At 42.9% G+C, this 27,877-nt stretch overlaps 1 protein-coding gene across 1 annotated transcript in view; it reads right to left on the bottom strand.

The window, feature by feature from the left end:
* The window catches only part of LOC146796556 (cytochrome P450 3A21-like), a 248,516-nt gene that overhangs the window by 84,806 nt on the left and 135,833 nt on the right, over positions 1–27,877 (bottom strand). The window contains exon 7 of the mRNA XM_085629192.1: positions 6,162–6,310. Within this exon, the coding sequence (XP_085485318.1) occupies positions 6,162–6,310 (149 nt within the window). The remainder of the gene's footprint in view (positions 1–6,161; positions 6,311–27,877) is intronic.

Raw genomic sequence — 27,877 nt, 5'->3', positions numbered from 1 at the left:
TATCAGATTCTCTGTTGGAGGCTAGAGGAGCCCCCAGCCACCTTAAAGCTACACACTAATCTAGATGGTGCAGTCTTGTCGTAATTAGATGCCACATGGAACATCACCCCTAGTGACCCCTAACCTGAGTATTGCTAAAACAAGGGAAGACCAGGTGACCAGTTGCAACACCAGAGGTGGTTTTAGTAGTGTTTGCTCCCATCTGGCAGGGGGTTGGCTTTTCATATGGTAATAGTTTTACTTTATGTTTAAAAAAAACCTAAGAAATTCACTGAAATAAGTTTAAAGTGACATTATAGTTAAGTGAATATCTCAGTGACAACATTAATGTTTGAACTAAAAAAAAAAAGACATTCTATAGCTTGTGCCCCCAACATGCACTGCTCAATACCTCACATATTACATCACTCATGACATGTTCTATGACATCATTTATGGTAACACTGATGACATCTCAAATGACATAACTGATTACAATACTGATGACATCATTAAAGATTCTTTTGCACACATTGCATAATGGCCTTAGATGCCTGAAAGTATGTATAAAATAGATCATATTAGTATGAAGCATCATTAATGCAATCATATGTACAACCCCCTTAGGTGAACCAAGATTATGTTATGTTCAACATTTACCCTAAACCATATACTTCATGGTTACCCAAGTTCATGTTCACTATCAACCACAGATAGAAGGGTAAGTCCTACTGCACAGAGTGTTCAATCTGTATACAACTGTTCAGAGAAAACTAAGTTTCTCTGGATACTCAACTTCTGTTACATAACTAATGCCCTACTATGGGCACATTTTATCAGTATCAAACCTCTCACAGTCATCACACCTTCATTTAGATATTAAGTCAATGTGACTAGAAACAGTGTTTAGTCTATGGAGACAGTTTAATTTGTAGTACACTGTTTGCAGACAGTAAAACTCTCACTCTCAAAAACACTACAGAGTATTAAAAAGTATCTATTAAGAACAGTGTACACTCTTTGCAACACAGTATGGAAGGCATTGGACTTTGAACTCCAACGCAGCTTATTCCAAGGCATGTTGTTGTAAAGACATGCATGGTAAAGGAATGTGTGGTAAAGTCTCATCTGTTGTAATATCCGCGTTGTAACTGCAGCACGTGGTTCGGCCGTCGTGGTAAAGGCTGTTTCCTGTCCGAAGGTGCTAAAGATCATACTACCTTCATACTGTGATGAAAACTTTACAGATAGCCCATCTTCTGAAGTAAATCAAGCACATGTACATAGGTTAGTACCTGGTGCACAGAGTCTTCTATGTTTTGTAGAAATTGTCATGCTGAGATGATTCTGTCTAATAACTCAATGCGGCTTACAATACTCAGTATGTAGTACATAGAATCTTTGCCCTGTTGGAACCTTTCTTCTGCAGAGCCAAACTTGTTGTAAACATACTGGACACAAGTTGTCAACTGTCACCTGCACACAGAGTTACTCTTCAATACAAATATTTATAATGTGTTCAGTACCTCTACCCACCTATGGTGCATTAGCAGCACATGCGTTTTGTAAACACTTACAGTCATTAGCTGGACACAGGCAGTACAAAATTAGTTGGAGAAGTAATATGGTAGCTACCAGACACTATGTAAACTATAAAACAAACTAACACACTCATTGGATGATGTAATCAGTGATGTCATTTTCCACTGCTACTTGCAAATGGATGTTTTGTGCATGGCGGGTAATGGAGTTATGCCATGCGTTGAGGGATTTGCATACTATAACTGTTATATTTCTGAGGTTTTGTTTGCTTGAGCGAGAACCATAATTCAGATTTTAACTGTGGTTATGTGATAAATGTGAGACTTTGTCGGGAAATTAGAAATGTCATCATTGTGTCCAAGAATAATTAGGAGTCTAGTCGGCATTTAATGCTCAAAATACATGTACATTCTTTATTTCAAGGAAGAAAGAACCCACGAAAATCTCTGTGACTCTGAAGTGACAACTTACAGATCGAGACATCCACCTTCAGTTAAACCACTGTTTTGCATCTATCCCTACAAATTCAACGATCAGGACAGCACATAATTTACAGTTCAGGGTAAGGTAACTTCGCTTGTGGTATGGATCAGCAGATACTGCCTTAGCGGCTCCCAAATATCCTTAGGCCTAGATGTAGCAGGCAGTTCATCAGCGTACAAAGCAAGAGTTTCTTTACAGTATATTAAATCTCTAATCCAATCCTTGATTTGAGGATTTAGGGGCATATTATCAAGAAAAGGCATTAAAATTATCGCCGCTTTAGCGGCAGAAAACTGCCGCTAAAGCAGCGATAATGGGCTTGATAATATGCCCTTGAGAATTCCCATAGAAGCCCATGTTCTGGTGTCAACATGGGCTTCTATTGGAATTCTCTGCGGCATATTATCAAGCTCATTATCTCTGCTTTAGCGGCAGTTTTCTGCTGCTAAAGCGGCGATAATTTTAACGCCATGCTTGATAATATGCCCCATTGTCTACTCTCCCAGGTCATACCTACTCGTCTTTTGGCCAGTAAAAGAGCAATTTGGACACATCTGCCTGTCACCCCTTTTAATTGTGGTGTGTAACAAAGCAGACATGTGACCGGTGTACATTGAAGCGTGGTGCCTGTCATTTTGTGTATTTGACTGAGTACCTCTTTCCAATAAGTAAAGACTGCTGCACAGTCCATGCAAAAGTCTGCTTCATCCTGCCCGCACCTCCTACATTGTGCCGAATCGCGAAGTCCCATTTTGTGCAGTTTGAGGGGAGTATGATACACTTGATGAATAAACTTAAAATGAATAATGCATAATTTTCCATTGGGCGAAAGTCTTCCAGTTAGAGTGCATATTTGTTTCCATTCATTCAACGTTATTGGGACTTCTAACAAGGAGTTCCAGCGCTCGAGACTTTGATCTACCCCGTCAGTGTTTCCTCCAGAACCGCTTTACATAGCCTAGTGATTAGCTTCATTTTAGTGAGAGCTACAATCAATAGCTGTAAAGAAAGGAGAGTCTGTGGTTCTACAGGGAATGATGTATAGTGACCTCTCAAGGCACGCTTTAGGCGATATGTAGTGTACAAAAAGAGTGGTGTGGGATTAGTGATAAAATCTAAGTCAGTGTCGTTCATGTATGTACCATCTAGGTATAGATCTCGCATGTGTGTGAGTCCTACATCCTTCAAAGCTTTAAGTGGGCCAACCTCCTGTGTTACAGATAGTGCTGCATGTCTAGGCAACGGCAACGCCGGCGCATAAAGAGGAAGCTTGCCGGCCATCCGACCAGTGGCCTGCCATGCTTCCACCGTTACGTCTATGGGGTTAATCTCTTGATTAGGCGTTCCCCTATTAACATGTGTGATTATTCCTGACAATGGTATGGGATGCGCATCGCCGTCTTCCAAGGCTATGTGCGCAGTGAAGTCATGTGGTTTGAACCAATAATAGGCTTATTGAGCCTGCGCACATAAATAATAAAGATACAAATCTGGCGCCCCAAATCCCCCTCTGGCATATGTGAGCGTCAATGTGACCCAGCTGATTCTAGCCTGTTTGCCTCCCCACAAGAGTTTTAAAAGTTGTGTTTTAATCATGGCAAAGAAGTGTCTGGTTAGTCGAATCGGAATGTTACAGAAGAGATACAAAAAGCAGGGTAGAACGACCATTTTGATCACCGCAACCCGGTCTGCCAAAGATAAAGGGAGATGAATCCACTTTTCTACCTACATTTCTGAATGATTGAATGCTCTACCGTAGTTTTCTTTAATAACTATCTCTGGATCCCGGGGCACCCAAATACACAAATATTTAACAGGCTCAGTTGTCCAAACCAAAGGATACTCTAAGGGGGGAGGTCGAGTGCATAACGTTAATGGAATTACCACATACATTTCCCAATTAATCGTGTGGCCGGAAAAGCAACCAAATCTAATATATTCTCGCAGCACCGACGAAAGGTGGGTCTGTGGATTCCATATGAAAAGAACCATATAGTCTTTGTACATAGAAATTCAGACCGGCCTATGACTGAAGTTAAGCGCTGTCTGTCTGTGACGTTGGCTTATTATACAGGCTAGCAGTTCCAGCACTATGGAGAACAAGAGAGGTAATAACGGGCATCCTTGCCTGGTGCCCCGGTCTACTCGGAGGGGTTTGGAGGTGCGACCACCCACTCTGACTCTCGCCGATGTATCAGTGTAGAGTATTTGCAACCAGCGTAGTAAAACATTGGGAAATCCTATTCTCCTCAGGATATGGAACATATAGCCCCATTCAATGGAGTCAAATGCCTTTGCGGCATCAAGCCTGACCGCCGCCGTTTGGAGATTTAAAATATGATATATGGCAAATATTGTGCGGAGGTTGTTGGATGTGGAGCGCCCCGGCACGAAGCCGGACTGGTCAGGCGAAACCATGACGGGAAGTAATGGTTGCAGTCTGGTGGCCAATATCTTTGCCAATATTTTTGCGTCCAGGTTAATTAATGACAAAGGGCGTTACGATTCACGCAGTGTAGGATCCTTATCCTTCTTGAGGAGAGTGATGATGAGAGCCTGTCTAAGAGATGGTGGTAGGGTCCCAGAATCATGAGCGTCCACATAAACCTCTAATAAGTAAGGGGCAATGAGGTCTGCATATTGTTTATAAAATTCAGAAGTGAGCCCGTCAGGGTCAGGGGCCTTATTATTAGGTAAAGACATAATTGCCTCCTTGATATCAGACTCCGCTATAGGCTGACTAAAATGCCACAAATGTTATAGTAGGCTGTGATTAAATTTGTAGGCTCAGCTGAGGCCCTTTTAGGCACGCCAAGCTCAACCGAGTTCCACATTCTATCCTTTCTCTCAAAGTATCCTTTTAGCCTCGCTCTTGTTTTCAATCCATTTTGCTCGCAAGTGTTGCCCATCTGTGAGTTTCTAATGATCTTTTTGAAGGTTTTTTCTTATTGGGGAATCTGGGTTCTGTGCATTTTTCCTAAATTACCTGGCGCAATGGCTGCAGGCTCCAACCTTTACAACACATGGCTTTCAGAAACCGCTACAACTGTAGCAACTTTGTCTTCCTTCTTTACAAAAAATGTGTTAAGTGTAATAATCTCCTAATTTGACAAAAAAAATCATTTCACTTAGAAATTGGTTCAAAGTACTTTCCCAAGGACCAATAGAGGGCACCGATAGCTCATGCAAAAGTAGACTGGAGGTGAATCTTTATTTACCCTTTGCAACAGTTTAAAGAATGAAGATCAAGTAAGGAGGAGTCAATCCAAATTGTGTTACCAGATCTCCATAAGTAATTTACTTTTGTGTACGACGTTGGAAAACTAGGCAGGCTAGCTCCAACACAAGACAGGATTTTGATAGAAATGTATGCCACAGATTCTACAGTTTGTGCTTAGACAGAAGTCTGAAGGCCTTCTGGGGGCATCAGAATGTACCAGATGATTTCAGAGCTGTCAAGAACCTTAAGAATCAAGTTATTTTTAAAAAGTTGCAAGATCAGAGAGTTTGTGAACAAATGGGAGTGAATATAGTTCAAGTAAGAACAACACTTATTGAAGAAGAAAATTCAAATGTTGATAACAGGTGTTTTGCAACCAAAGCCATATTAGGAATTTAGGGAGCACTAAGAGATACATTTAAGATGCTCTCATCTTTCATTATTGTTGCCATTTTGTGTAGTGAAACCTGCAAAATGGGGACTAAAGTACCCAGTTGTTTACTCTAGATTTATCTAAAACAATTCTTTTTTGTCTATCTATCAAACTAATGAAATTTTTATTTGCAAAGCATTCCTGTCGCAGGACAACACTCCTACACACACTCAGTTTTAACTCTATCTCCAATTAGCTTTTTAAATTTCAGCAAGGACATAGAGTAAATGTTTATGCAAGAGATGCAAAGACCAGAATGAGGAGTGATATTATAATTCAGTCAAAAGCACCCCAATGCTTTGAGGTTATGTAAACCTGGTCCTGATTGCAACATCCATGACTAAAAATGCTATAGCCATCTCATTTGAAGGCAGTACTCATGTTCTGCATGACCAGTCATGACAACCATGCAAGAATAACAGCACATGCTGGAATCAAAAAGACTTTATGCAATGTTATATTGAAGATGCTCTTTAACATTACAAAGGGGCTCAGGATTCTTACCTGTAATAATGAACAATGGGCTCATGAATTTGAATTTAAAGAGTTTCCTTCCTTGAGTAACAAAGGGATCTTTTGGGTTGTTCATAGAGTCTATGTTCACACCAAAGGAGGTGCTGATGACCACATCAATACTGTAGGAGGAAAACATCCTGGGCAGAAAGAAAAGGTAAATGAAGTGATTAATTATGTAGCTCAAATCCAAATTCTAGAGCAAAACCATCAATATCTTCTAGCCAAGCAAAATTTTTAAATGTTATGTACGTGCTGATTCCAAATACCCGCACTCTGTGAATCTATCCCACCTTCGTATCCATTAGTTGCAACAGAAAGTCTATACAACTGTACAGTGTCTAAACCTGGGTACCAGAGGAATGGAGTAAACAGAGATGTATTATTACATTGATTTTATAAGGTGTTCATCATTACCAAGTAAATATTTTCAAGATTTTTTGGGGCAATTCAAATCTTGTGTAGAAGTCTAGCATACAATCAACAGACATACAAACTTAAAGAGCAATGTCTAATGAAAAAACTAATTGTTTTGTCTATAGATGTCTGGAGCATTATCAGAATGAAATACCAAATTTACCATTATTAGAGCTCTTTCCTTGAACTGGTGGTTTAATCATATTTGTTCACAGTTTTACAAAAATGCCACACCTCCAACTCACATCTTTCTGCAAGGATGGTCAACACAGAAATACCTTTGCCAAAAGAATGACGTTGACAGTGTATGACTTAATCCCCTATCCTGAGTGGGTCAGAATAGGATTGACATTTTCATCAGCTGGTAAATGCTTTACACTGGTGTGTGGTATTTACCAGCTGTGGTAAATACCTCCTACTCGGAGTATTTCAGGGGTAAATTAGTTATAAAATGCAGGGTCAGTGTTTACTGTAACTAATTGTGCATGTTCTACCTTTTTTTACTGCCCTTTTGCCCCTGATAAATTTCGGCAGGTATTATCTACTGAAATGTATCAGGTGAATATTATGGAAGGTATGGTGTTTACTGCAAAAATCGAATTCCAATCCCTTTGCATAATCCCCTTAATGTTTATGTTGCAACCTTAGATCTTCACCCATCAGTTTGACCATACCCACAACCCTACTTCTTTAAATATCCCAGCCTAACACACACACATTGTCAACCTTATGCAACAAATTATTTTAAATCCCGCATTTTTCAAGCAGTTTCAATAACAAGAACTCATACTACTAAAACCTCTTTGCAAACCCCACAAACCAAAAGTTTTTCCTTTCCATTTTCAGGTCCTCCCTCTTTTAAAGCATGTACAAATTAAATCATGCTCCACATACTTGTTGAAATCTTGTTACTCTTCTCACTGTCTGCCATTTAGTACCCACTATTTTCATCCAACACTGTTAGTATCTAACCTGCTCATCACATCCCACAAATCTTTGACACCAACTACACCAAAAAGAGACCAATCATTTATCTGACCTTTTTAGCTCTCACAAATGTAACTACTTCAACTTCCTAAAATGCTGTAACCAATCCTACATTCCTTTAACACCATTTCTCAGGTCTACTATTGTCAGTATTAATTCAACCATAAAGTCACAAAAATGAGTTGGCTAGTCAATTACAGGACTTTATAGATAAACCAAACTTGCTTCATGACTGCACTCAAGGTTTGGCCATCAAGAAGCGCTGATCCTGGATCAACAGACATAAATGAAGAACTTTGCAAGAATAGAGAAAACCAAAGTAGAAGCACTAACATTCATTCACATGCTACTAACAATGTGGGCCAAAACATACTCCATGAATCAGTACAATACATGCAGATGGTGTGGCATAATTTCTTACTTACTCAAAAGGAGAGTAGGGCCAAAACATACTCCAAGAATCAGTACAATACATGCAGATGATTTGGTATTATTTCTTACTTACTCCAGAGGAGAGTAATATCAAGCCAGTTTTTGAAATCATAAAAAAAGGTTTTGTATCATCTCAGTTTATAAGATAAATGCTACCAAGAGAGGTTTTCTATTGATAACCTTTGAACCACTAGATCTAACCCTTAAATGCTGAAGCATGGTAACCACCAAACCAATCAGTTTTTAAGAGTACTATTTTCTGCATCATTAGAAGACATTTTTAGTTTAAATTGTGCTTGACGTGACAAATAGCAGTTGTTCAAGAGTCTTATAGAAATATTGATATTGAGTACTGACTCTTTATAAAGTGCAAGACTGGTATGTTTGAAACTCCTGACTCATGTGGCCTAAGTAACAAATATACTTGTATTAGTTAATCCATTGTAACAAATGTATTCTCATTAGCTATTCTACTTTAGACTGAGTTTAGTATATGACTTAGAGTTGTTTTTGTACTGTTTTTAAATGTATGAATTGAAAATTCCTTTTGTAAAAAGGCCCAAGAGGGCATATATAACCTATGATGTATGTGATGCAATTAGTTTGACCACAAAAATGGTAGAAAGGAACTACTAAGAATCGGTAAAATAAAAAATAAAACCTAGGTTTCAGGTAAACTCATATCCTGATCCCTAAAGAAAAGAAATTAAGTGTGGTGTTTGAATCCAGCCTAGGCACTCCATTGTTTGCATCCTATAAGTGGTCTAGCCTTTGGCTGAAGTATAGGCCCAACCCCTTATGTTAAAACAACTTTCTAAAAGTGGTATTTCCAGTGTTGCAATTTTAAATACAATTCACCTTAAATTGTGTTTTTAAATTGTAATTTCAGAGACACCAAACTTGAAAGGTCTATCTCTTCACAATTGGGAGTTACACTTGAAAAATTCAATAAGGTAATCCCAATGTTTTCCTATGGGAGAGATTGGCCTTGCAGTAGTGAAAAACACATTTGGGAGTTTTTCACTATCAGGACATGTAAAACTTAAAAGTGCATGCCCTGCCTTTTAAATACATTGTCCCCCTGCCCCCTGAGTTATCCAGGACTTATCTTAGGGGTGACTTATTTGTAGAAAAAGGGAAGGTTTAGGCCTGGCAGGAGGTTTATCAGTATAAACTGCACATACAGGCTCTGCAATGGCATGCCTAAGCCATGGTTAGAGGGCTACTTAAGTGGGCAGCATAATAAGTGCTTCAGGCCCACTTGTAGCATTTAATTTACAGATGCTGAGCACATGTAGTGCACTTTCCTAGGGACTTATTTCATTTACTTATATGCCAATTGGGGGACGCCCGTCATTGCTACCTGCCAACTGATCTGCACTGCTGCCTTGCTGCCTCCATAGGGGGACCATGACTACCAGCCTTCCAAGTGGCTGCCTGCCGCCAGCGTCATCACCAGCACCAGGAGGCGCTTTAAATTTCATTCTGGCTCCCGCAGAGTGGGATGCGCACGGGTGTGCCCGGGCCAAGCCGTGTGCGCCCGTCCGAGACCGGAGGAGGCCGGGCTGCCCCCCCCCCCTTGACGTCAGGACTGACTATTCAACAATGGGTGAGTGCTCCTGGAGGAGAAACTTTTGTAACTCATTTTGACCCTTCGGACTTAATCATCAACATACTCTCGAGAGCCCTGTTCCAATGAACGTTACCTTTTGCTATCAAACTGTCAAGTTCTAAGGGGGAGGAAGCTTTGCAGTATGATATACACTTTTTCCCTTCCTAGTTTACAGGGCAGTCTACCTTCGGGGGGCCGTCCTATACCACTCAATTGTACCTCTTTGTTAATAATTTAAGTGATCATCAGTCTCTGGAATTTTGGGAAACAGATTTAGCTGTTTTGGTATATAAAGGACAAACATCTTGGTATAGGAGACGCCAAGTAAGGCTACCCCTAGCCTTGTGAATATTGTAAACCCCTTTCTCTGTCATTGTTATTACCCTTGGAAAGTGATGCAAGAAATATATTAGGGATTGCCTTTGTTTCTATAACCCTTTAAGCAAAGGTTAACAGTAAGAATTGCTGCACACTCTTTTGTGAAATCAGTAGTTGGATAGAGGGTCTCCCACTAGAAATGGGTAAAAGAAAACAATTGGAAGTCCCTCGGGGGAAACCACGGCCCAAAACATCAAACGCTTTTCCTAACTACTTAACTAACATGGTGGGATTGATTGAAGATGAAATTAGTAATGTGGAGGAAAGGCTAGCGGCCACTAAACATATTGTAAGTATAGAGCTTCTCACAAAGGAGCGATACACATAGAGGAAGTAACCTGTTCTGAGGCCCCTGGAATAGGGAAAACCAAGCAGAAAGGCCCCCAACATGCCAAACAACCCTGTGTCTTTAATAAACTGTTAGAGCTAGACAAACCATCCTCATCACAAGATTTATGCCCAATGCCGGCTAAGAGAAGTAAACTCCCAGGGGACACGAGCATGATATACCCCGCAAATCATAAAATAGGTCATAGTACCTGCTGGAGAAAAATGATTCATAAAACAGAAAAAAATGACCAGAGTAAAGGACGCAAATAACTTTGATATCTTAGAGGGTCTCCTAAACAAATTGTATGTCAAATTGGAGAATGTAAAGCAGAGAGTCATAGGTGAGCTTGCTGAAATCAAGGGCAGATTAACGGCATTAGAAAATGCCCCTACAAATACAGAGAGTGCTCCAATAGAGGAAATTCTTATGGGAGATATGGCACGTGATGGACAACCCTTGGTTAAGCAGCGCACCGAGGAAAGGTCACACCTTTGATCAAATTATCCCCATGCACCGCTAGTACATAGCACAGAGCCCATACAGAACAAGTTAGCTACGATTTGGGCTTCAGACCCCAAAACCAACTAGAGCATGGAGCCATAGCCCAGAGATATTACATCTCCCCCTTGAAATAACCCTGTATGTGTTTCTAAAAGGGGCACCCAAATTGGAAGCCCAAGCAAAAGAATCCTGGACAGAATTAAGAACTAAAGTGGTACACTGGATGGCTAACTTTAACCTAGACACCAATCTCCTCTGTGAGGAAATCATAATATTTGGACGTGTGAACTGAGAGGGATCTACTGAAAAAAAGAGAACTGGGGACTGCATAGTCATTAACCTTGGACACCCAGAGGTGGTAAGCTTCATACTTAACATGATCCAATCTAGACAACAGCATATGACCAATTGGGAAGAACTAGTGACTGCCATTCCCTATTTGTTAATCTACTTACTTACAGAATACCAAACCCGGCGCACACGTTTAGTATGAGACCTACAGTATCCTGCTTTAATCTCTATGCCCCACTCTCGGGTTTAGCCGAACAGTATTGACAAAATGATCAAGGGGAGACTGTAACATACCCCAGGGGGATTTCCCCACAGAAGTACACAAACGATGAACACCAGATAATAGCCACCGAAAAGAGAACACAAATTAAGATTAGGTCATGGAATATAGCTGGAATCAAAAACAAGCTAAAAGATAAAGAATGGCTAGATAGCCTTAAACCACTCCAATTACTATGCTTACAGGAGACCTGGCATACCCAAGAGCCGTATATTGATGGATTTGCTACCGTCTCAACCCCAGCAATACCATCAGTCTCAGTCCGAGCAGAGGGAGGTCTGGCAATTTTTATTTCTACCACGGTGCCAATAGAACTCAGAAAGATGCATAATGCCTCCCTTATTTCCAATTAGTTCTATTAATAATGGGGAAAAATAAACCCTTTATTGTGGTGAACTTTTATAACAAAATTTTTAATGCTTCCCGTTTTGAGGTTGTGAACGAATTGGAGAGAGTATTGGACACCTTTATAGAGGGGGTGGACCCCTCATACATATGTATTTGGGCTGGGGATTTTAATATCAGTAAATGTAGTTTTTCAGGAATTAATGTCTGTGGATTTTCAGATATAACTGGGAATAATTTACAACATTTCCCACACGATAGCTATGGGGAAGCGCTAAATGAACTCCTACGTAAGCTTAGCCTGGAAATATTAATATCAAGAGGAGAAGATGGAGTAACTACATATACAACTTTCCAAGGCAGTGGAAACCCAACATGTATCAACCACATCACTGTGTCAACTCCTGGCCTTACATACTGTGGCTTACCAGAAAGTGCGTTCACTAGCTTTACCGACCATACTTCGCTGACTCTACCCTTATATGGTGTGACTAACGGGCCTGAGGATAAACTAATGTTGCCTAATGTAGTGAAGGCCGGAAAGAATACTGTTAGTATAAAATGGACAGGTATCAATGAAGACATAATATTGCAAAAGGTTAATAATGCTAATAATTAAAGTTTTTCCATCTGTGCTGACATTATTTCCTCCCCCAAAATGATCACGATCGCCTATGAGAGAATCACTTCGGCAATATCTAGCAATTTAAGAAAAGACAGTACAACGAAAAAGACACAGGCTAACGGTTGGTTTAATCATGATTGCGCACGGGAAAAACAAGATTTAAATGAGGCCCTACACACAATACCTAGAGATAGAACAGAAACCAAGCGTCTTAGATATCTATATTAGCAGGCTTTACAAAATAGGAAGAGGGAGATGCAAGAGGAGGCCTGGTCGAAATTGAATCAAAGCGGCAGACACTAATGACTCTACCCTTTTCTGGAAAATGATAAACTCACCTATGTGGAAGGATGAACAAGATCCCATTATTGAAACAGTTATCACCCTAAATGACTGGCTCACCCGTTTTAGTGAGATTTTTAATGCGTCGATTAATAATATAGAACAGCCCCTCTCCATTGCTATGATACCATCCAACAAATTAAGCTGGAGGAGGTAACCATAGCAATAAATAAGATGAACAGGGCAAGGATCTAGGACCCGAAAGGGTCCCAGCCGATGCATATAAAAAATAATACTCAGCTATGGGCACCTATTTTAATACAGGTCTGCAATGCAGCTGATAAAGGTAGCGTCCCCAAAACCTGGACAGATAGTGTCATCGTCCCAATTTTCAAAAGGGGGAGTCGGGGTGATGCGAGATGCTACCGCCCTATTTTCCTTCTAGACTCATCGGTTAAGATCATGGGGCGAATAGTTCTCGAAAGATTGGAGAACTGGGTCAATGATAATATTATCTTAACTGAAACCCAATATGGCTTTAGGGGGGAGATGGGGACGGTAGAACAATGTATAAATCTACATCTGATTATTGATAAATACATGATGGCTAAGGGAGAACATATCCATCTTTGCTTTGCAGACTTAAGCTCTGCTTTTGATTGTGTAAATCATGCCAAATTGTGGGAAGCAATGATGTATATGGGAGCTCCTGATGATATTATTTCCTTCCTATCGCAATTATACTCGAGATTGGCATCCAGAGTGAGGTATGGAAGAGGAGGTGAGTGCACCCCAAACTTCAAGGTATCCAAGGGAATAAGACAGGGCTGTGTCACTGCACCACTTTTATTTTCATTATACATAAATGGGCTTGATAAAACCCTTCAAAATTTAAACACAGATGCCCTATAGGTGCGAGACCAACCCCGCTGCTTCTGTATGCAGACGATGCAGTTCTAATCTCGAGAACTGCAAATGGATTACAAGAACTAATTGAAGCTTTTGTCTCATACATGGAGCAGAGGGATTAAAAATTAAACCTTTCCAAAACGTTCGTGATGAACTTCGGCCAAGGTAGGGCCAAGAGAAAGTCCCATTTCATTAGGAACGATAAGCTAATAGAAGTCAAGAATGTTTCCTATTTTGGTATCTCATTTTCTTTTAACAGTAATTAGGTTCAGCATTTAGACCAGTCTAGACTTAAGTTCCTCAGAACCATAGAGGCGATCTTTAGATTTTGTAACAGGATAGGTAGTAAACCCATTCGCGATATGCTTAAAATGTATGGTAGTAAATGCCTATCGGTAGCAACCTATGGCTCTGCAGTGTGGGGCAACACCAAGCCTAATGCTTTCTTTGTCGTATGCTTGCCGTACCAAGATTGACATCAACTTTTCTCTTGCATAAACAATTGGATGTACATTATGTCACAGACTTAATCCATGTAAGAGCGTTGTGCTCATGGAAGAACATTTGGTGCAAGGAGGGCCCAAAGTTTACCAGGGATATTATTAAGGACTGTCTAGCACTGAAACACAGATATAAAATTCCTTAGCTCGTATCCATGGACAACCTACTAAAGAATATCGATAAGATAGATAGATATGAACTTTATTCGATATGTAAAAACAATATCATAAAAGTACATACAAGTAAATATAAAAACAAGAGTTCATTAAAATAATACATAAAAAATCCGCTAATTTATAATAATCTCAAGATTAATTAAAAAATTCAGATACACAACAGGGCTTTAGGACATATATCAGCTAAAACTGCATTGATGCCCTGAGCTTCATGGTCATTTTCAGATAAGATGAAATACCTGCCAAGGCTAGGGGGGTTTCCAAGGTTTTTAATTTGTGGTAAGCCGCTCTGCATGAGCGTAGTCCCCAAGATATAAGGAGAGGTTTCAGGAAAGTAGCCCTTGGCAGTTGGTAAAATCTGCAAAATAAGATGCAATGGATATTAGATTGCATTGATAAACCATCGCAGGGGCATTTCTCCAAGTCACTTGACCAACAATTTGGGTTTGGAAAAGTTAAAAGTCTAAAAAAAGTGTTGGTGCGAAAGCGGGTCAGGAGCATACGAATAAAAGGCGATGGTTCTAAGAGTAAATATTGCTGAATCCCATTCATAATGGTCGATTGTTGATAGTCAACAATTGTACTCTTTTGTTTTTCTAAGGACTATCTTTGGCTGCTCAGGTGGTTTAGGACAAGACGTTTTAGGGTAACTTTTGGTATGGTATTTAGTGTTGAAGGGTCAGAGAAAAATTCAGGATGCCCTAAATCAGAGGACAACTTCTTTACATAGTTCAGCCATTTGATGTTCTTGACCTCGTTCAGATTAAGACAGTCTGTAATGATTTCTCTGTTAAAAGGTGTCTCTTGGCTTGTCCAAACTTTGTGCCATAGGATGAGGGGGGAGGAATTGATTGTATCCGCAATGGATGTAGGATGTTACAACGCATGCTTTTACAACGCATGCTGTTACAACGAGTTTTTTACAACGCAAATGCTGTGACAACGCAAGTCTTTACAACGCAAGTCTTTACATCGACTTGCAGTAGATGGCGTGCTAACATTAAAAAAGGGTAATTTACTATTCTAACTCCAGTCCACGTTGCAGTAGGGAAGGTGTTTGGATAGTAAACTACACTATTTTTAATGTTAGCACGCCATCTAGTGCAAGTCGATGTAAAGACTTGCGTTGTAATGGCATGCGTTGTCACAGCATTTGCGTTGTAACAGTTTCGTTGTAATGGCAGTGCGTTGTAAAAGTTGCGTTGTAATGGTTGTTCACCATCCGCAATATATGTAAGACCTAATTCAGTATGCACCAAATAGGTAGATGTACTGGGTGGAACAGCCAGGGGGTAACGCAGAAAAGCGTTCTCGTGGCATTGAATTTGGTCAGCACGCTCGATCCCCCAGATCCCGGATCCATAAGTTCCGGCTGAAATGCACTTCGCCCGGTAGATCTGAAGTAAGGGGTTTATAGGGCGGCCCCCGAGTTTTTTAGAAAAGTTGGTCAGTGCACCTATGGCTTTGGACAAAGCTAAACCCTTGGCTTGAGCTGCAGCACGCCAAGTGCCCCTCTTATTAAAAATAATGCCCAAGTATGGGAAACTATCGGTACTATCCAATTTTTTGCCATTTAAAAAGGTGGAACATGGTTTTTTCCCGATCCCTGATCCACACGACATGGTGAAGGTTTTAGAGGAGTTGACATTTAGACCTCTCCTTGACATAAAATCAGAGAATTCATTAACTGCCTTCTGTAGGCCCATACGGGTCTGGGACATGATTGCTGCGTCATCCGCGTAAAGCAGAATAGGTATGGGTTTGCCGTTGATAGTAGGGTAATCATAAAAAGTTCTGTTTAGATGATGACCAACAGAGTTGATGTAAAGGGTGAAAAGTAGGGGAGCTAAAATGCAGCCCTGTCTGACAATTCGCCTGATGAAAAATCTATCAGAGCATTCTCCACTTCTACCATATCTAACGCGGGCTGAAGCGTCCCTATACAGCTCTTTGATGAATAAAAGGATGGAAGGATCTAAACCAATCTCTACGAGAGATTCCCATAACAGCTCATGATCTACGCAATCAAATGCGGAGCTAAGGTCTACAAAGGTAATGAAAAGATTCCCTTTTTTAGCCTGAGTGTATTTGGCTATAATAAGGGTCAGGTTCAGACCTTGCTCGATGGTACCTTTGCCATGTCTGAAGCCATACTGCAGATTGGAGATAATGTCTTGATCACTTAACCAGTCATGTATTCTATTTAAAATGATTCGCCCAGCTACCTTCATGAGGGAGTCTAATAATGAAATTGGGCGGTAGTTGGCGGGATTATCCCTTGCGCCTTTTTTAAAAATCGGGACAATGATTGCCTCGGGCCAGGTGGAAATAAAACCAGTAGTGTTCAAGGCGTTCAAGACGTTAGTAAGCAGCGGGGCCCATAAGTCTGGCTGTGATTTAAAAACGTCTATAGGAACGCAATCCGGGCCTGGGGCCTTCCCAGAGGGACTTTCTTTTAGTGTCATCAATACTTCGGTGTGGTCGAAAAGGATGTTCAAAGGAAAGAAAGTGGAGGTGTTTGAATCTGGGGGGAAATTGGGCTGGCTTGCCCGCTCGCTCAGTCGATTAGCCGAATCATGGGGGTTATATAATATACTAAAGTGTTTAACCCAGGTTTCGGCAGTTATAGCTGAGTCCAAATTTGGAAGCTGAGAGGAACGAAAAAAAGTGGGGTTAACTGCCCTCCAAAAGGCGATATTATCCCTCTTAGTGGAGGCTTCCAGGAGGGCTTGCCAGGCCTCAGCCTTCAACTGGTTTTTCCTAGCCTGACGCATAGTGCGGTAGTTTTGTCTGGCTTGCTGGACTTCCAGACGACTTCTGGGATTAGATTTTAAGGCTGCTTTCAAAAGTCGCAATGCCTTGGAGCAATTCCTATCGAACCAGCCATGGCTAGATGACGGGGATTTCCTAGAAGCACGTGCAAGTAAACTTTTGATTTCCGACAAAATTATGGAAAAAGAGTGACTTATTACCTGCGGGTTTTCTGTGAGTGATAAACACGTTTGGATATGGTCATATGTGTTTATGACCAAAGAGTTAAGAAAAAGGGGAGGGACTACCTTGTCCCATTTAAAATAGAGCCCCATTGTTGTTCCCATCTGTAAAGGTGGAGTATAAAGGGAATTTTGCCTGGCCTGGTACTCGGCGTACGGAGTTAGTTTTAAAGACACCCCGATTGGGTAGTGGTCGCTAATTGCAGTGTCAAGGGTCTTCCAGTTGAGCATAATCCCTGAGTACCTGGAGGATATGAGTATATAGTCGATTGTGGTATGACAGCCTCTCCCATTATAGGTAGGTTTAAAGCACTTAGATGGGAGGCATAGTTCGTTGGCAAAGGATAGATTAAAACAAGATGTTAGACCATTTAAAAGATCTCCTAATTTAGTGTGGCAAAAATGACAAGAAGAACCATCAATATCGTTTACCATACCACAGGTGCCTTTGATGCTCTGGGGACACAGGGGGCAGTTGAAGTCACCCAGCCAAATGATTAGCGTATCGGAATCATTTTGAATCTCTATTTCGATTAAGTCAGTTTTTAGCCCAGTGAGGACCTGGTCCAGATGTAAGCTTGGAATATTGTGGTAAAAGTTGACCAAGACGGTGTTCCTGTGGCAGCCACCGGTTAGACTAATGATCTGGTAGTTTAAAGTCCCTGTGACGTAGACTGGTTTTAGTCGGCTTTCTACAGAGATGTAGGTCGAAAGTCCCCCCTTGCTTCTGCCGTGGGTGCTAGGAGAAGCTGGGGTATGGAAGGTCTGGTATCCTAAAAGGTGAAGCTCTGTTATGGTCCAAGTTTCCTGTAAGCAAATAATGCTATGTCGGGAAACAATTTGGACCCATGCTGGATTAGACAGTTTATCAGAAAGACCTGCCACATTCCAAGATAAAAGGCTATCACCCGAAGGGGATTCGTCTGTATGTGACTTACCAGTCAAGGGGTCTGTTAAGCACTCAGAGATTTCTTGGGATTTCAAAGGGATTGGTGAGAGGGAAATATCCCTCGTGGGGTATGTAATCAAAGAAAAATTGGTAGGTAGGCTACCAATTGGGCTTATTGGCTCAGAAGTTAAAGAGTGAAAAACAATACCATGTGTTAAGTTTTTCCCAATATTGTCAGTGAGCAAGGAGTTTTTCTTGGAGTTAGGATTATCAGGTACTGAAGTAATTAGCGGGATGTTCATATTGAAGGAATTTTCAGCCATAAGAGCAGAGTTAGGAAGTCAATCTTGCTCGTCCAAACCAGAAAGAGTGGCGAATCTGTTGAAGGTGGGGAGAGCGAAATGGTGGGGCTCGGTGTTAATCCTCGAAGGTGGGTATGGAATTTGTGGATTTGACAAGAGGGAACGGGGATAGAAATAACTCAAATCATGCGTTGAGATACCCGTACCCCTGCTCGTGGTGTACCAATCCACTATGTGGGGTAGTGCCCTACGATCCCTAAAGTTGATTATAATAATATCACCCTGGATGTCCTTGGGCCTAGAACCCAACCATTTCAATCTTCTCACGTAAAGTATTTCGCCATTAATTTCAGGGGGAAGTGGTCTATTTTGACTTAACCAGTGTACTACTTTGTTTTTGAGTTCCTGGTGTCTCTCCGTTTTACCCGGGGCAAGCTCTGGGACACCAGTGAGTGTCACAACATAGGGAGCTGCTTCGGGAGGCAAGTCGATGTGGGAAATCATTTCCGGTCTGTTATTCAGAAAGGACTGCCTGTTGATGGTGTTACCCAAGGGAGCTGCGGGGTAGAAGAGTTGATCTCCTCTTGGGGCCCCTTCAGCGGAGGATTTTTTCTCTGCTATGGGGGTAGGAACAGGTCTAATCTCCATACGATTTTGTGGGCTAGGCTGGATAACTGTTTGAATGGGTAGGGAGGGCGTGGTAACCGGGGTAAGATTTTTAGATAATTGAGTGTTCATTTCGTTGTTTAGTGCGATTAATGATGCATGTGAAGCTTCCAAAGATGTTAGTTGTTGGGCGATGGATTTAACTCTCTCCACCAGGGGTGCAAGTAGGGATTTTACCAAGTGCTCTATATCAGCCAATAAATTAGAAAAAGGTGATATGGGAGGCTGTGTTGGGGCTTTGGAGGGCCTGGTACTCGTAGGATTAGATGTTAGTTGTAGCGTGAGGATGGGAGACTCGGGGTAGTGATTTTTTCCCCTTTTTTTTGTTGGCACAGTAGATTTTTTTGCTGCAAGCGTAGAAGGAAGGGGTCTGGTTTTTACAGATTTTCTCTTAACTGTTTTGGCAGTTGGGATTGGGGTTAGGTCCTCAAGGGAGCTATCCGTTAATGGTTGGAAAGTGGGGGAACGTGTGTTAGTAACCTTTGGAGTAGCCAAAAGATCGGTTGAATCCTGTGAATGCAGGGGGGGGCCGACGTCGTCCGTAAAAACAGGGCCTGTGTTCCTAGTTGGGGGTGAGGGGACCTGTTGGATATGGCCCAAGGACGAGCGCTTCTGGGAGGTGGGATCCAATGATAAACGGCGCTCTGCAATAGCAATCTCTTGTTCTAAAACAGTAGCGGCCCTGGTGATAAAGTTATCTAATGTCCCCCTAACCTAGCCCCCCACCAAAGAATGCCTAGGTTTTGTAGAGCGTGTGGCCATGATATTATATTAAATGAGACACAGACAATATGTACACGATCAAGCGATGTGTGTAGGCAGCTACTGACATACGAAAAAGGGAAGAGTAGAAGATATAACTAGTGCGAGAGACCAGCCCCCGTGGGTATATATGCAAGACTAGAAATAACAATCACCCTGCTCCAGGAGCATTAGTGTAGACAGATCAACAAGCGACAAAGGGGGTGGCCCAGCCCGGCCTCGTTCGGCCTTGGACGGCCGTAGACGGCCCGCCCTTTGCCTGGGCTTAGCCCGGCGTGTCCCGCGCGCGTCCCGCGAAGCGGGAGGCGCGAGGTGCTTATCAATCCGCCACCGGAGAAAGGGAGGAGCTACAGGTGATGACACTGCCCCCAAGGTCTTCTGGGCTCGGTAGTTTAGCGCAAGTTCAAACAAACAGGTCCACACTCCAGGCGCTGCGCGTCCCGCGAAGCGGGAGGCGCGAGGTGCTTATCAATCCGCCGCCGGAGAAAGGGAGGAGCTACAGGTGATGACACTGCCCCCAAGGTCTTCTGGGCTCGGTAGTTTAGCGCAAGTTCAAACAAACAGGTCCACACTCCAGGCGCTGCGCGTCCCGCGAACCTGGAGGCGCGAGGTGCTTATCAATCCGCCGCCGGAGAAAGGGAGGAGCTACAGGTGATGACACTGCCCCCAAGGTCTTCTGGGCTCGGTAGTTTAGCGCAAGTTCAAACAAACAGGTCCACACTCCAGGCGCTGCGCGTCCCGCGAACCTGGAGGCGCGAGGTGCTTATCAATCCGCCGCCGGAGAAAGGGAGGAGCTACAGGTGATGACACTGCCCCCAAGGTCTTCTGGGCTCGGTAGTTTAGCGCAAGTTCAAACAAACAGGTCCACACTCCAGGCGCTGCGCGTCCCGCGAAGCGGAAGGCGCGAGGTGCTTATCAATCCGCCGCTGGAGAAAGGGAGGAGCTACAGGTGATGACACTGCCCCCAAGGTCTTCTGGGCTCGGTAGTTTAGCGCAAGTTCAAACAAACAGGTCCACACTCCAGGCGCTGCGCGTCCCGCGAAGCGGGAGGCGCGAGGTGCTTATCAATCCGCCGCCGGAGAAAGGGAGGAGCTACAGGTGATGACACTGCCCCCAAGGTCTTCTGGGCTCGGTAGTTTAGCGCAAGTTCAAACAAACAGGTCCACACTCCAGGCGCTGCGCGTCCCGCGAAGCGGGAGGCGCGAGGTGCTTATCAATCCGCCGCTGGAGAAAGGGAGGAGCTACAGGTGATGACACTGCCCCCAAGGTCTTCTGGGCTCGGTAGTTTAGCGCAAGTTCAAACAAACAGGTCCACACTCCAGGCGCTGCGCGTCCCGCGAAGCGGGAAGGGGCGAGGTGCTTATCAATCCGCCGCCGGAGAAAGGGAGGAGCTACAGGTGATGACACTGCCCCCAAGGTCTTCTGGGCTTGGTAGTTTAGCGCAAGTTCAAACAAACAGGTCCACACTCCAGGCGCTAAAGAGCTACCGGCAAAAAATCCTACAGCTATCTTGCAATTTAGCAAACATTATATAGAAAAATTGTACATGGAGAAATTATGCCAGGGTAGAGCTAGGAGAGAGGAAGGGAAAACAAGCGTACTAAGATATATGGCCAATATTGAGTCGACTGGTCTACCAAACTGTCTGGTAAAAGTTATGAATGCCCAAGAAAGATTTTATCTGACAAGACTGGGTCTGGGTACAGTTCATGAACTGGTGGCTTTCCCAAAACTGGAAAAATTGCAAAAAATAGCACACAAATGCTCATGTATTTATGCTGTTTTGTAGGTTTTATCAAGATATCAGAAAAAAAAATTTACAGCCGATTTTTATTGTACAGAAATTATTTTTTATAAAGAAGCTATGAAATTCATCTGTACCCTTGATAATGAATTAGCCTGTTGTGCTGTTGTTGGTTTTATAAGCCGGGCCATAAAAGAAGGAAATCCCTTACACTTTTAGACCAATTAGTGTATGAAACTGAATGAAGGATGACTCCTGGGCGAAAAGTAATAATATTAACTGGGACAATAAGGCAATGTGTACAGATGAAGATTTAAATGTAGTATTATGAAGTTTTAAATGTAATATCATGTAATATATAATATGGAAAATAAGATCTTAATTGTTTGTACTTTTATGAATCAAAAAAAGATTTGAATAAAGTTAAATGATGATGATGATGGGTATACGCCAATATTACCATGTCCAGGGGAGAGAGCACGAATACTTTAGCACAGGTTAGCAGTGGTGAAGTGCCCTAGTCCTAAAGCCAGCAAAAAGGAGGTCAGAAAAATGGAGGAGGTAGGCACAAAGTTAGGGGAGGAAGACTGCACTAAGGCTGTCAGATCTAACACACTGTATTTCACATCATTGCTTTTTAGTTTTATGGAAGTTGTCACCACAAAAAAGTTTACATATTGAAGAGATACATGTGACATTGTCAGCAACCATAAGAAATAAAACAGCAACATTAAAACATATCAATGGGTCGTGCATCTAAATGAGTAATTAGCGAGTTGGTGGGTACATCGGGTGGGGGAGGGTAGCATTGGGATACACGAGAAGGTATGGATGACCAAAAGAAATGGATAAGTAGCCTATTACAAAGCCTCCACTGCATTTCATTTCTTTAGTCTGCTATCTGAGGATGCCTCATAATTCGAACTTTCCATGGCCCAGTGTTCATTTCGTTGTTTAGTGCGATTAATGATGCATGTGAAGCTTCCAAAGATGTTAGTTGTTGGGCGATGGATTTAACTCTCTCCACCAGGGGTGCAAGTAGGGATTTTACCAAGTGCTCTATATCAGCCAATAAATTAGAAAAAGGTGATATGGGAGGCTGTGTTGGGGCTTTGGAGGGCCTGGTACTCGTAGGATTAGATGTTAGTTGTAGCGTGAGGATGGGAGACTCGGGGTAGTGATTTTTTCCCCTTTTTTTTGTTGGCACAGTTGATTTTTTTGCTGCAAGCGTAGAAGGAAGGGGTCTGGTTTTTACAGATTTTCTCTTAACTGTTTTGGCAGTTGGGATTGGGGTTAGGTCCTCAAGGGAGCTATCCGTTAATGGTTGGAAAGTGGGGGAACGTGTGTTAGTAACCTTTGGAGTAGCCAAAAGATCGGTTGAATCCTGTGAATGCAGGGGGGGGCCGACGTCGTCCGTAAAAACAGGGCCTGTGTTCCTAGTTGGGGGTGAGGGGACCTGTTGGATATGGCCCAAGGACGAGCGCTTCTGGGAGGTGGGATCCAATGATAAACGGCGCTCTGCAATAGCAATCTCTTGTTCTAAAACAGTAGCGGCCTTGGTGATAAAGTTATCTAATGTCCCCCTAACCTAGCCCCCCACCAAAGAATGCCTAGGTTTTGTAGAGCGTGTGGCCATGATATTATATTAAATGAGACACAGACAATATGTACACGATCAAGCGATGTGTGTAGGCAGCTACTGACATACGAAAAAGGGAAGAGTAGAAGATATAACTAGTGCGAGAGACCAGCCCCCGTGGGTATATATGCAAGACTAGAAATAACAATCACCCTGCTCCAGGAGCATTAGTGTAGACAGATCAACAAGCGACAAAGGGGGTGGCCCAGCCCGGCCTCGTTCGGCCTTGGACGGCCGTAGACGGCCCGCCCTTTGCCTGGGCTTAGCCCGGCGTGTCCCGCGCGCGTCCCGCGAAGCGGGAGGCGCGAGGTGCTTATCAATCCGCCGCCGGAGAAAGGGAGGAGCTACAGGTGATGACACTGCCCCCAAGGTCTTCTGGGCTCGGTAGTTTAGCGCAAGTTCAAACAAACAGGTCCACACTCCAGGCGCTGCGCGTCTCGCGAAGCGGGAGGCGCGAGGTGCTTATCAATCCGCCGCCGGAGAAAGGGAGGAGCTACAGGTGATGACACTGCCCCCAAGGTCTTCTGGGCTCGGTAGTTTAGCGCAAGTTCAAACAAACAGGTCCACACTCCAGGCGCTGCGCGTCCCGCGAACCTGGAGGCGCGAGGTGCTTATCAATCTGCCGCCGGAGAAAGGGAGGAGCTACAGGTGATGACACTGCCCCCAAGGTCTTCTGGGCTCGGTAGTTTAGCGCAAGTTCAAACAAACAGGTCCACACTCCAGGCGCTGCGCGTCCCGCGAACCTGGAGGCGCGAGGTGCTTATCAATCCGCCGCCGGAGAAAGGGAGGAGCTACAGGTGATGACACTGCCCCCAAGGTCTTCTGGGCTCGGTAGTTTAGCGCAAGTTCAAACAAACAGGTCCACACTCCAGGCGCTGCGCGTCCCGCGAAGCGGAAGGCGCGAGGTGCTTATCAATCCGCCGCTGGTGAAAGGGAGGAGCTACAGGTGATGACACTGCCCCCAAGGTCTTCTGGGCTCGGTAGTTTAGCGCAAGTTCAAACAAACAGGTCCACACTCCAGGTGCTGCGCGTCCCGCGAAGCGGGAGGCGCGAGGTGCTTATCAATCCGCCGCCGGAGAAAGGGAGGAGCTACAGGTGATGACACTGCCCCCAAGGTCTTCTGGGCTCGGTAGTTTAGCGCAAGTTCAAACAAACAGGTCCACACTCCAGGCGCTGCGCGTCCCGCGAAGCGGGAGGCGCGAGGTGCTTATCAATCCGCCGCTGGAGAAAGGGAGGAGCTACAGGTGATGACACTGCCCCCAAGGTCTTCTGGGCTCGGTAGTTTAGCGCAAGTTCAAACAAACAGGTCCACACTCCAGGCGCTGCGCGTCCCGCGAAGCGGGAAGGGGCGAGGTGCTTATCAATCCGCCGCCGGAGAAAGGGAGGAGCTAGAGGTGATGACACTGCCCCCAAGGTCTTCTGGGCTTGGTAGTTTAGCGCAAGTTCAAACAAACAGGTCCACACTCCAGGCGCTAAAGAGCTACCGGCAAAAAATCCTACAGCTATCTTGCAATTTAGCAAACATTATATAGAAAAATTGTACATGGAGAAATTATGCCAGGGTAGAGCTAGGAGAGAGGAAGGGAAAACAAGCGTACTAAGATATATGGCCAATATTGAGTCGACTGGTCTACCAAACTGTCTGGTAAAAGTTATGAATGCCCAAGAAAGATTTTATCTGACAAGACTGCGTCTGGGTACAGTTCATGAACTGGTGGCTTTCCCAAAACTGGAAAAATTGCAAAAAATAGCACACAAATGCTCATGTATTTATGCTGTTTTGTAGGTTTTATCAAGATATCAGAAAAAAAAATTTACAGCCAATTTTTATTGTACAGAAATTATTTTTTATAAAGAAGCTATGAAATTCATCTGTACCCTTGATAATGAATTAGCCTGTTGTGCTGTTGTTGGTTTTATAAGCCGGGCCATAAAAGAAGGAAATCCCTTACACTTTTAGACCAATTAGTGTATGAAACTGAATGAAGGATGACTCCTGGGCGAAAAGTAATAATATTAACTGGGACAATAAGGCAATGTGTACAGATGAAGATTTAAATGTAGTATTATGAAGTTTTAAATGTAATATCATGTAATATATAATATGGAAAATAAGATCTTAATTGTTTGTACTTTTATGAATCAAAAAAAGATTTGAATAAAGTTAAATGATGATGATGATGGGTATACGCCAATATTACCATGTCCAGGGGAGAGAGCACGAATACTTTAGCACAGGTTAGCAGTGGTGAAGTGCCCTAGTCCTAAAGCCAGCAAAAAGGAGGTCAGAAAAATGGAGGAGGTAGGCACAAAGTTAGGGGAGGAAGACTGCACTAAGGCTGTCAGATCTAACACACTGTATTTCACATCATTGCTTTTTAGTTTTATGGAAGTTGTCACCACAAAAAAGTTTACATATTGAAGAGATACATGTGACATTGTCAGCAACCATAAGAAATAAAACAGCAACATTACAACATATCAATGGGTCGTGCATCTAAATGAGTAATTAGCGAGTTGGTGGGTACATCGGGTGGGTGAGGGTAGCATTGGGATACACGAGAAGGTATGGATGACCAAAAGAAATGGATAAGTAGCCTATTACAAAGCCTCCACTGCATTTCATTTCTTTAGTCTGCTATCTGAGGATGCCTCATAATTCGAACTTTCCATGGCCCATTGAGCCTTATGTGCATGAATGATGCTCCAACACATCCTCTGGGGTACCTGAAGGGTCAAGCTGTCCAGTGAGGGGGATGTCATTCCTTTGTGGCAGTATTTAACAGAAGAATTTAAGGAGGACCTCCCATGTTTATGTGTACTCTCGCTTACCCCGATCTTTGTGATTACCCGCTCAGGCTAATTAAATCCTAGCCCAATGAATTGTCAGCTCCAACCAGTTCTCTACTGTTGGTAGCTACTGGGGTTTCCAAACAGTGACAATTTCCCTTTCAATGAGAGTTAGAGATAGGTATTCACGCTTATAATGTTTTGCTTTTTGGGGCGTATGGACAGTCCCAAAAGGCATTATTTCAATTTGAGTAATCCTGATCTGTAAGTAAACTGCTCCAATTTTCTCATCACCTCTTCCCAGTAGGAAATTTCACATCATTGGTTTCAAAAATAATTATTAGCACACAATTGGAAATCAATAGATACCAGCTCGTTTGTAGAATGAAAATCAAAAGGGCATTCATTTTGGAGAGCAGTACCATATAGTCAATGGATTATGTAACTGATTTCCAAAGTGCTGGGGTAGCCTCAAAGAAAGGCTTGCAGAACAAGCTGTTATGAATGAACATGTGGATTTTTTTATATGAATATATTATACCTCAAAAAGAATATTTGAAATTTAGATTTTTTTCTGCTGAAATCTCATATAGGATTAATTCACTTCCAATATTAAAACAAATAAATATTGACTACAATACTAGATTAAAATCACCAGTCTAACTCTTAAATCACCCTTCTAAAATTAGTGTGACTTTTTTTTTTTTTAAACAAACTTTATTGAGTGCCACATATTATTGGCCAGTAGTTACAAACATCACACTTAGGTATTTCTTTTTTTCATACATCTATTTCGTTTTAGCAGGATTATTGCAGTATGTGCATATAAGTACATCAGGAGTTCAACATTGATACAATAGTAGTTTGTATGTTGTTGCTGCAAGGAAGAAGCATTTAAATAGGGCAAACAACATATCTATGAATAATTACCCACTTATCCCCCTTCCCCCACCCACGTTCTGGCCCACCAGGTCTGCAAGCTGGCATAGCAATTGCGCATTTTAAAAATGCTTGGTACCGCAGTTTGTACTGTGCAGGGATGAGTATCTTCATTCAGCCCTTTGACTATGCTACCCATAACGATAGAGGGAACTAGCTACAGTGTGTCTGGGATAGCGAGCTGCGGATAGAGGTCTATTGCTGTAAAACCCTCTAGTGTGGCATCCCACACCATGGAGATTGTGTCCTCATGCAGCCCCCAAGCCTCCTCAGGTCTGATTGCCGCACTTTCTGCACTGCTCCAACGGATCACCTCATCATACCATATAGATAATGCAGGGGGGTCTCGCAGATTTTCACCTCATCGTTATAGTTTGTATAGCTAGTATAAAAGCGAGGTCCGGAAAGCAAAGCTGGGCTTTCTGGGCACCAGTGCGTTTACGAAGTCTTAACCGGCATTCTGCTATGTTATCCTCAATTTGTAGGTGTGTGACCTTCCCCACAGTGCCACGTACTTCCTCCCAGTATTCTCTAAGGTGAGGGCAAGCCCAGAGCATGTGTGTGAAACCTGCCTCTTCGGCTTTACAGCGTGGACAACAGTGTTGGCTGTCCGGGAACATACGGTGCAGTCGGTACGGGGTTAAATAAGACCTGTGCAGGATCATGCATTGTATGAATTTTAATTTGGCATTACGCAACACTCTCTTGGGGTGTTCAAGTATACTTGCCCATGCCCTATCAGATATGTCTCGTTCAATAGTTCCTGACCATTTTGCTCTCAAGTTAGTGAGTCGAGCTACCGCCTGAGCTCGAATGCCAATATACAACCACCTTATAAGGTGTCACCCCTCCCCCATGTAGTACAATGTGCGGACTAATTCATGCTGCTAGGGTTCCAACTATTGAGGGGCCCAGT

This window comes from Triturus cristatus, chromosome 10 (assembly GCF_964204655.1).
Source record: "Triturus cristatus chromosome 10, aTriCri1.1, whole genome shotgun sequence".
Lineage (NCBI taxonomy): Eukaryota > Metazoa > Chordata > Amphibia > Caudata > Salamandridae > Triturus > Triturus cristatus.
Note: the sequence above shows the minus strand (reverse complement) of the source record. Positions and strands in the feature narration are given on the sequence as shown.